At 40.7% G+C, this 10,428-nt stretch overlaps 1 protein-coding gene across 2 annotated transcripts in view; it reads left to right on the top strand.

The window, feature by feature from the left end:
• Positions 1-271: 271 nt before the first annotated feature.
• Positions 272-10,428, top strand: part of LOC137973036 (uncharacterized) — a 19,235-nt gene continuing 9,078 nt past the window's right edge. The window contains exons 1-6 of one of the 2 annotated variants that reach the window (XM_068819752.1): positions 272-542; positions 763-830; positions 2,120-2,241; positions 3,591-3,872; positions 5,605-5,910; positions 7,693-9,043. In XM_068819752.1, the coding sequence (XP_068675853.1) occupies positions 814-830; positions 2,120-2,241; positions 3,591-3,872; positions 5,605-5,910; positions 7,693-9,043 (2,078 nt within the window). In that variant the 5' untranslated portion in view covers positions 272-542; positions 763-813. The remainder of the gene's footprint in view (positions 543-762; positions 831-2,119; positions 2,242-3,590; positions 3,873-5,604; positions 5,911-7,692; positions 9,044-10,428) is intronic. The other variant, XM_068819753.1, reaches the window with a different exon arrangement.

Below are 10,428 nucleotides of genomic sequence, written 5' to 3'. Positions count from 1 at the left end.
GTTTTTAGAACTCAAATGTCTAGATCAGGTTCGACTTGCTCGTACGAAATCGTCGTACAAGGCTGGGCAAGGGTAGTTTCAGCAGGATCTTTTATATTACATGAATAATTTGACTCATTTGAACCTTTGATTTATCTCTTCGTTTCCTTACTACGCCATAAAGTTCAGTCAACGTTTCATCAGTGTCTGAGCTGTCAGTCAACGTTGTATACCATGTCAAGGGCCATTTCGCGGGATTCACAATTTCGCGACAAATATGAGCTCGCGTTTCATTCTGATGGGGATATCTTTCGATATTTTTCCACATTTAGTTTGAAATTCATAGAAATTGAAATATCACATTAATTTCCCCACCCAGCCCATGCAACATGTTTTTTAAATTTAGCCCGTTTGCAGGGAAAGTACCTATTCAGAAACCGGAAGTGTTTTGATTGCATGGAGGGTTTTTACCTGTCTTGTTTTCGTATTTAAGAATGGTTCATTCAGGTTTCAGGCCAACACTGATTTAGTTCGATTGCATCCTCTCAAGAAGACCTGTAAAGGTAAGATCTGAACGAAGACTTAAATATTAGAATTTACAATTTAACGTAAATTGTTATGTTTACCTGAGAATCTAGTACTGTGAGCAAGCAACGATCATTTTTTACCCGATCTTGACACCGCTTGACATTGTCTCGATCCACTAGTCAGTCAGTAAAGCGCATCTTTATTTGAATGTTTGAGCCGGAAGGAACCTAGCTGAAAATAATTTATCTCTTTCAGGTTTTCTAAAGCGGCTTCAAAGCCAGAGTGTTCAATTCTAGCGGAATCTCGATGATGCGAAGACTAAGGTACTGTAACTTCGTGTGAGATGCAAATGAGTAGTGTTTTGTCTCGACAGTGATATGCTAAATTCTCGACGATGAAAATGATTTGTCGTTTGTACCATGGCTTTCACGCTCTTTAGGACAGAACGATTTTAAAACTTGTTCTTCACCCAAATCACTTTGTATCACTGATGCAAAATATTTTTTTCGCGAAATTTGTTCGTTGCATTCAGTTGAGTTCATTATTTCTCCAAGTAAATAAATGGTCACGAGCTTTCTTAGAAAGTAGCTTATTATGTCAATTAAGGAAAGCTTTTCCACGACGGTAACTTTAAATATTTGAGACACTGCCGACCTCATTCGACGCCCTTAAACGGCTGCCAATTTTGTATTGCTTTCTTGTAAATCTTGAAAGGAGTGATTATTTTGTCAAAGTAAATAAATGGTCACGAGCTTTCTTAGAAAGTCGCTTGTTATGCCACTAGGTTATGTCAATTAAGGAAAGCTTTTCCACGTAACTTTCAATATTTGAGACATTGCCGACCTCATTCGACTCCTTTGAACGGCTGCCAATTTTGTATTGCCTTCTTGTAAATCTTGAAAGGAGTGAAAAATTTTTTATTTACGCTCTTGTAAATGAATGAATTTGTAATCGTGCCAACGCATTATTGTTCAGGATATTCGACACTGTCTGCCCCTTAGAATAATAAACTTACTCAGAGAAACCGGGTGGGGGGGCGGGGGGGGGGGGGGAAATTCGCATATGAGGGGGTAGGGATGCTCGTCCGAAAAGGGGGAAAAAGAGACGAATCTGGGCTTAGCCCAGGCTTTTTAACCCCTACAAGAAATCTTATTTAAAACGTATTAAATATACATTTTTATATTTCTCCGAGCACAGCTCTAAATAAGGAGACCTTCACGGCTACATATCATGGCGTTTTGCCCAGAACACCCTAAGTGAGACCAAAATCCGAAAATTACACCCCCCGGCGACACAACGAGCAACCCTACCCTTTTCATATTGGAGTCCCTCTCCCGGGTGAGAAACTTCCTCTGAGAAAGACGATCTTTCCATTATTGTGGAGAGTATCACCCGCCTTTGATCAAAGTACTCGACGCTTTGTGTTTCCTAGACCAAATCTGACAAATATAACTGATATATTTGGTTTACTCCGTCCAAGAATAAGTTGACTTCCTGAGTGAATAGCTTGGCTGTTTGCCCACCGAATAAGGGCGTCCTTCATAACTTGATATCCGTGCTCATTGTATCAGGCAACTCATATATCACGTTTTTATGCCTTCCGGCCGTTCAGGTCTAACGAGGAAATCACTTGTTCTCTAGAGGAACGTAAACAGGAACCCATGGCTACAGACGCAATTGCATCAGATAATTATAGAGAAAGACAAAACGTTACAGACAGTGGACACGACATTGGTGAGTGTAGCATGAAAAGATCGGTTTGAAAAGGTTTGGATGAGAAAACACCACCCTGTATCCCGGAAGAGCATTCAGTCCCCAGTTGCATGGTTAGCTAAATTGGTGGGAACAGAGTTGAACCAAACATTTTATTATCGTGTGATTTCGAAGTTGTTCTTTTGTCAAAACTGAAAATCAAGACGATATATACGAGAATCAGAACCCCCAAGTTCAGTGGCTTTTATGAGCAACAATAGTAAGCTAATAAGCCCCGTACGGTGCGTTTTGCATTTTGGTACATTTCTCTGCCGCTTTCGTCGCGTGTTGAAAAAGACATGAAATGTCCGAATTTGAAGTTTAGCGAGCGCCCGAAGAACTGAAGCGCTCAAATTTCTCTCTAATCTGTCTCATCGCTCATGCCAGTTTAATTCCGGGCCCGGGAAGTTGCTCTACAATTCACAACTCGAAAAACTTGGAATTATCGCAAAATAATTGGAATAACGCAAAGTTATATTTTCACATGAAATCCTAGCCGTCCTATAGGGAATTTAAGCAAAGACGACGGCTACGGCAACGTAACAAAGCAAGTCTTAGAATTTGGTTGGTTAAAAAATGGTAAATAAACGTGCTGCACGTGCACCAGGAATTTCCGTGCATTTTTTTTTTTTGCCGTACTCCACAAAACAACAACGTGAAATCACCGAATTTTAGGTTTTGACGACAACGTGAGCATATACCAACAAATTAAAACATTCATTTGCTCAGTTTTGATTTTAAAACTGCGTTGGTACCCCTCCAGTTAGTACAGGATAGCTCGCCCGTATTGTACAGAGTGAACAAGACGGAATAATCGAGAAATATTTGCGGTAGCACTAAGTTATAACTGGGAGTTTAAGAAACGACAACGGGTAGGACGGCTACCGTAACGGCAACGCCAGAAAGCAATAACATATCGGTTTTAGAGTTGAAAATGGGTCGTGCTGCACGTGTTACACGCCTTTTTGTATATTTCATACCCACACTCTACACGACGACAACGCGAAGCAAACAAATTTAGGGTTTTGACGTTGACAACTTGGGCATAGAACAGTGAATCTTTCATTCTCTCTCCTTACTTCAAAACCGTTCGTACCAATACAGTTATAGGATATTTTGCAACTGAATATTGTAAGAGGCAAACGAGATGAAATAATCCGGAAATTCTTAAGATCGACATCCCAAAGTTATTTTGAAGTGACGTTCTCATCATTGCCGTAGCCGCGTTGTAGTTTCTTAAACTCCCGCAACGTCACAGAACGAGATCTTCATTGCGTTACAGTAAGGTCCTTCAAGCTGCCTTAACCTTGTTTTAAATCTCATTTATATAGACATGGATGTCCTGTTCAAAAGAGGAAACCTAACTGATGAAGACATCAGGAACATAATCAATGATGTTTCCAGCTACCCAGAAGACAAGAAAACGTTACTGGAAATACTTGCTTTGGATGACGAGGGAACAGATAGTGTCGATGGTGCTTCCATCAGCAACACATGTACAAGTCGCATTGCAATTAAGAAGGATTTCACTTATGTGGGTCTGTTGGCAGCAGCAGAAAACAGACCCTTCACACAGAGGAAGGTTTTGTTTAGGCACTGCCTTAAGAATCCAGGTAAGCGATGTTAGATGATCAGTTCGTTTCTGTTTGCCTGTGCTGTGACTGCATTGAATGGATCCGCAGAAAATATAAAACAAAGAACGAATGAGACACATGAACCATAGGCAAAACTGAAAGGGCAAAGTGGCACGCGGTTGAAATAAATCGATTTATACTCATCTCAGTTCGACCAAAAACGCCTCCAATAGACCATCGGCTAACTCAATGTTGTACCCAATTCAAATCCTCTGGGAATAAAACGTTTTTTGTTCCAACAATTTCCGTATCATTTAAATGTGAATGCTTCATTGTCATGCAAATTCAACACACAAAGAATCTTAACCCCGAGAGATTTGAATTTGGTACAACATTGAGTTAGCCAAATTGGTCCATTCGCAAAAAAAAAAAAAAATCTTGATCCACGTGCCACCCACAAACCAATCGCTAATTTGAAAGGCTACGAATGCGGAGTTTTAAGTGATTGTTGAATGTTAAGGAATTTTTTGGAGGGGCCAATTCTTGGTTTGCATCCACGTGATGAGACGGCCGTGCTGATGTACAAAACAATAGAAAATGGCCCAACAAGTTTTGCATAATAAGAGAGTCAAATTCTCAAAGGTCATTTTAATGCATTGCCCTGTACACCAACATGGCCGTCGTGCCGTGACGTCAGATGAAAAGCATCAATTTTCCCAATCCCTTAATGCAATATGTTTTCTGGGGTTCTTCACATAAAATTAATCTTGGGAATGTAAGGGCCGATTTACACGGTACGATTTTTGCCACATGCGGCAAGCTTACGACAGGCCTACAACTCGTTTATTATTGTCGCGTGCCGCGTTAAAAAAATGTCGTAGCATCTTAGAACTTGGTTTAAAACGCTGCTACAATCGTAAGTCACGTCATACGCCTGTGGTAAGCTCATCGCATGCGACTAAAATCGTACCGTGTAAGTCGGCCCTAAGAGAAAAGTCTACTTTGTTAGACGGCGTCAATTCACAGTTTCATCGCCACTTCTGGCACTTCTTAAGAGTATGCTAATCGGGCATTCAACAGTTTCTCTCGCTTTACAATTGACTGAGTCGGGTATCACTTTACAAAACAATGTCACTTGTCCAATAATTTTTATGTAATATTTCAAAACTGACAAAAATCGTCCAACAATAGAAGTGTAACGGAAAGGATGGTGTCACGTCACGCCACCCCCACATTTTCAGAAGATGCTAAAATTTATGGTTTGTCTTTTTAGTAATTAGTATTGGAAATATTATAAACACGAGTGCATTTCGTGATTTGTGGGCCGCTACGGCTCGCGCAATTTCATAACTTTCAAAATCTCATGAGTGATCTCATGAAATTCAAGAGCAAGCTGATACGATTGTTTAAAATTATGTAGTCAACAAATTACCCCATCGTCATTTACCAATCAGAAACGTGATCTGTCTTAAAGAATTCTTGCGTTTCTCATTGGTCAATGACGAATGCATAAATAGGTTATAGAGTGCAATACGGAAGTTGCTATGGAAATACAGCAATGAAGTAATTTTGTTAGGTATATATAATAAAAAAAAAAAATCGTATCAGCTTGCTCTTGAATTCCGCGATTTATGGTCTCGTGCCCTTAAATCACGGAATGCATTCGCTTTTATACGATTTCCTATACTTATTATATAAAGCGGGTTATTGCAATCAGCTTAATTCAAGCAAGTTGAAGAACCATGCAGATCCATATCTTCTTTTCGTATAGGTGTAATACCTTCTTGCATCTTCGCAAGAGGTAGCAGAGCTTTTGCAGCTTATGGTAAGGCTTTAAAGAGCGGTAAGACACTGGATAAACGCATCAAAGTCATTCTGATTGGCCAGGAAGGGGCTGGAAAGACTAGTCTCGGCAGGTCACTAAGGGGCGAACCCTTTAACATCAATGAACAACAAACAGGCGGAATTCAAATTCATGACGCTCGTGTAAATGCAACCGAAGGGCCCTGGCAGTTTCCTCGACGAAAGTACAGCTCTGTTGCCCAGCAAAGGACAGATGCTCAAAACAGTACAGCAGGTTTGTTGAGTTGGTGCTTTTCCCTTCTTTCTAGGTTTTTTACCTAACGCATAACAACAAATAATTGCTTTGGCCAATTCCATCGCAACAGGCGCAGTAGTCGATCAAAGAAGTCAATCATCACACTAAACAATACACAGGCGGCCGGAACTGAGTGCGAGTACAATAAATCTATTCATTTTATTCACCGAGGTTAACATATATTATCTATTTCATTATTATTATTATTATTATTATTATTATTATTATTATTATTATTATTATTATTATTATTATTATTATCATTAAGACGTTATACCGGTATATTATTACACTGGGTACCAAGTCAAATCACGTGACCTCAGGTATCCAGTACCTTTCTCAAGATTCTCGACGTTCCTGGCAAACAGGCTTTCTGCAGAGCTGAGAAATTCAATGCACAATCTAGTTGTTCTTGATACTTTTCAAAGTCTTTGCTTACCGTGCCCAAGGCCCCAATCACGATTAGAATGACCTTCACTCTTTTACACTCCCAGATTCGACCAATTTCATACCGCAAATCATTGTATATTTCACGCATTTCCTTAATATTAATATTTTTACGAAAAAAAAAGACGAATTTTTCACCAACAGATCCGTCCGTTGACACTTATATGCACCAAGAGAGGATACGGTGAAGGGGGAGAACACATCTACAATATGAACCTCTTCCAATCAGAATTTCTTCTATCTAAATTTAGCCCGTGGTCATGATGCCCGGTTATTTTAAAGGGGCTATGTCACGTTATTTTAAGGTGTTTCGGGGAAATCTTCAGTTAATTCGCGATTTTAAAACACGAACATGGTAATGTGGAATTCCTTTACTGATAAAATTATCGTTAGGTCACATTACATTACATTGTTTTATGATTTTGAGCAAAAACGACGTTGATCCAGGCGATTTGCAACAATCTTGAACCGTTTCAATCTTGTTCATTTGTGTCCATCCGTGCTTCAATCTCTTTCTTTTTGCTGCATATTTCTTTTATATTGTTCAACAATTTTCAGTGGTTTCATTCTACTTTTTGAGCATTTTGGGTGTCACGGAATGGGCCATTTCCGAGTTCATGTCTGCCTCCTCTTCAAAGCGAGTCTAAGTGCGAAGTTTTTGTGATGGTAATTAGTTCTACTTTACATATGAATAACGCATAACGCGAAGCTTAAAATAGATTAAAAAAATTCATGGGGCATGTTGATGTGTTCTCTCTCTCGTTATCCTCTCTTGTATGCGCGCATATGACCCCTGCGCTCCTCCTAACGCACGAACTTCTACACGCACACACATAGTACACGCATAAACCACATTAAAAACCGGTTAGGCTTGGACACTACAAGTGCTATGCACTGGTGATTGCGAGGAACACTTAAGAGAGAGAGAGAATTAAGTCCACCGTATTACAAATAAAAGGAACAAATGCAATGCAATCCACGCTTAATTTTGATGAACTTCGCAAAGTATGCCTTTAAGTCGAAGCTTCAATTACGTCTTTGAAGAAACAGAGTTAGACGAGTTAACGTTGGAATTTCAGTGCTTGTACCCGGTAAGCCTCAGTCTAACCACTCTATCGAGTTTCTTTGTAAACAGTAGTTCCTTTTCTGATTATTTCAGTTTAACAAGCCACCCAACACCCAAACGATTTAACGTCGGCCTTTGTGCATGTTTACGCGAAGAGTTTCTTATATGTTTATATATACCCTAAATTGAACTAAAAGCTAGGGGGCAAAAGAATGCTCCGCCGTGACTGGTCACTGATTGCATTTCAGACCCTGTTCACGTGGATGGAAACTGTTTCACATCTCTGAAACCCTTGGAAAATGAAGACGTTGGAGCAATTCCAAAAGAGATCGCCAGTGTACTTGAAGAAAGCCCTGAACTCGACGAAGTGGATTCATCAAGTGGAATATGGCCGGTCATCTGGGAGATGTGTGGCAAAGGCCTTGACCGTGCTCTGCATCCAATATTCATGTCGCCAGATGCTATTTACCTATTGGTGTTTGATCTTTCAAAGGATATGCGAGACCTAGAAGCGAATGAGGGCGATTCCAGTTTCGACCACATCGTGAAATACGTAGACATGATTCATTCAATGGGACATGCGCACACAAACGATGATGACGTTTCTTCCCCTATCTTTCTCATCGGCACTCGAGCTGATTGTGAACGGTCTAGAGAAAAAATGAAGCGTCTCTGTGACAGACTTTGTAAAAATCCTCTCATAGAGGAACACGTTCTTGAACAGTTTACTGTTGACAATACACAAGCCGGTCAAGCCACCGAGAAAGAAGACTTCGAAGTTGTCCGCTTGCGGCGAAAGATACTGGAAGCTGCAAAGTCGTTGCCGCACATCAAGAAAGAGATTCCTTCGCGCTGGCTGGGAATAGAGAGCACGATTGAGGAACAAATTAGAAATGATGTGAAGTATATGTCTAAAGGAAACTTTATGGCGAACATTTGCACCGTCGAGGATAGGAAAGATGTTGACGAAATATTACACTTTCTTCATAATCGCGGCACGATTGTCTGCCACGATTATCGGGAAGATGGATTGGTTGTACTAGATCCACAGTGGTTGTTGAACATCATCCACCAAATACTCAACGTAGAGACAAGCGAGAATGAAAGCATGAAACTTCGAAGGCATCGAACGATGCTTCAAGAGAAAGGTATCCTGACAGACGAAAGCATTGACATTATTTGCCAAAGTCTTGGCGTTAGCAACATTAAGCAATCCCTTATCTTGATCATGGAAAATTTCAATCTTATTTGTCCTTTGGAAAACAAATCGCGGTTCCTCGTTCCTTGCATGCTGAGTAGCATACCGGAAAGGGAAATCATCCCGGATACAGATAATGGTGGCCCAAGGCCACTATACCTCACCTTTAAGACTCAGTATGTTCCAATGGGATTATTCCCTAAACTTCTTTCGCTGTTTCGAGAATGGGCAGCGTCCAAAACGTCTTGCGAACAGCAGCGGACGTACGCAAACGCAGCTTGCTTCATTTTGCAAGACAAGAATTTTCTTGGCTTTGTCTGCTACGGCAGTGTGATAAAATTACAAGTTTGGTCGCAAGGAGAATCAAACCGAGCTTCGGGTTGCCTCCCAGAGGTTTTGAGGTGAGAGAAAATTCATTCCAAATTAATTAAGACTTACTATTTCAAGCAATGAAAACAACAACAAAGACAGAGACAAAACGCCAAACTCGGAATTTTTCCCCAGGCGTCTTTGCAAATCCTTACAAATATGTCCAGGATTGAGATGCCTGCTAATGATTTGCTAATGACTTGTCTGTCCTCTTACCCGCCTCAACTCTAACGTTTATTCTGTCTTTCTGTCTAGAAACACATGTGGTAAATTGCTCAAAATGTCCCCTAAAACTCTGCTCCAGAAGTTAACATAAACAGCCATGCAAACACTAACTTAAAAATAATAAGAATTAAGGCCAATGTTAATGCTGCCTTTGAAAGTACGTTTTTGCAGGTACCCCAAGCTCGGTATATGAGCAGTTCTTTATATGATGACATTTGCATTGTTACGTGACTGGAGCGATTTGCCTATTTATTTTGTAAGGATTTCTATGGGGAAAATAACGATTGTTTCTGTGACCTATGACAATGTAGCGATTTAAATAAAAATCGTCTTACCTTACTTTAGTTGAGTGTTTTTCCCCCCTGTGTGGTCTTTGAGCCGATTTACGGCCATTCCTTTTAGTTTTAGAGGAACCGGTTTGCTCCCTCTATATATACTAACCAAGGTTGGGTACTCTCACGAAGCAGTCGATCCGATCCGCCGAAGGAAAACAGCCGTAAATTCTCTCCAGCAGCTCCAGTCGCCTCGAAATTCCGGGTAGAGCACGGACGATAGTTAATTTTTCCTTTCGTGATCTTTGCTCGGCGTCGAATCTTCACAGAGACCGAATAAAGCGTTGGCAATCTCTGAAAACTTTCCCGTTTTAGCCATCGAAAGAGGCTTTGTTCAAACTTCCCGTTACCCTAACGATCATAAGTTAGCTTAGGTTGGGGTACCTGTGGTTTTTGACGGCTCGCCTTGACAGGACAACTCGTGACGTTTCATTAACTGCAGAATAGGCCGGTTTCGTATTCTCACGGTTAGACTGGATCTAGCATGAAATGGAGGCTGATGCGGGGCGAAGGGTGGAGGGGGAGGGGAAATAACTTGCATGTGGAAAGAGTCCTATGCAGTAGTCTCCATTTCATGCTCGATCCAACCCAACCGTTAGAATAGGCCACTTTCAAAAATACCAAAATACTCTTTGTTTGCCCTCCCAAGATGTTGCATGAGTGCTGTTTTTATTTTCTCTTGGGTCCATTGTAAGTCCCAAAAGAAACTGGAAACAACGCCCATGCAAAACTTTGGAGGGTAAACAAAGAGTATTATGGTATTTATGAAAGTGGCTTTTACGAAACTGGTTTATTGAACGGGGAAGACCTTAGACAGCAATGACCAGTACCAAGGTTGCTGACCAGCGGCTTTCGTTAAA

The sequence above is a fragment of the Montipora foliosa genome, chromosome 10 (assembly GCF_036669935.1).
Source record: "Montipora foliosa isolate CH-2021 chromosome 10, ASM3666993v2, whole genome shotgun sequence".
NCBI lineage: Eukaryota > Metazoa > Cnidaria > Anthozoa > Scleractinia > Acroporidae > Montipora > Montipora foliosa.
Note: the sequence above shows the minus strand (reverse complement) of the source record. Positions and strands in the feature narration are given on the sequence as shown.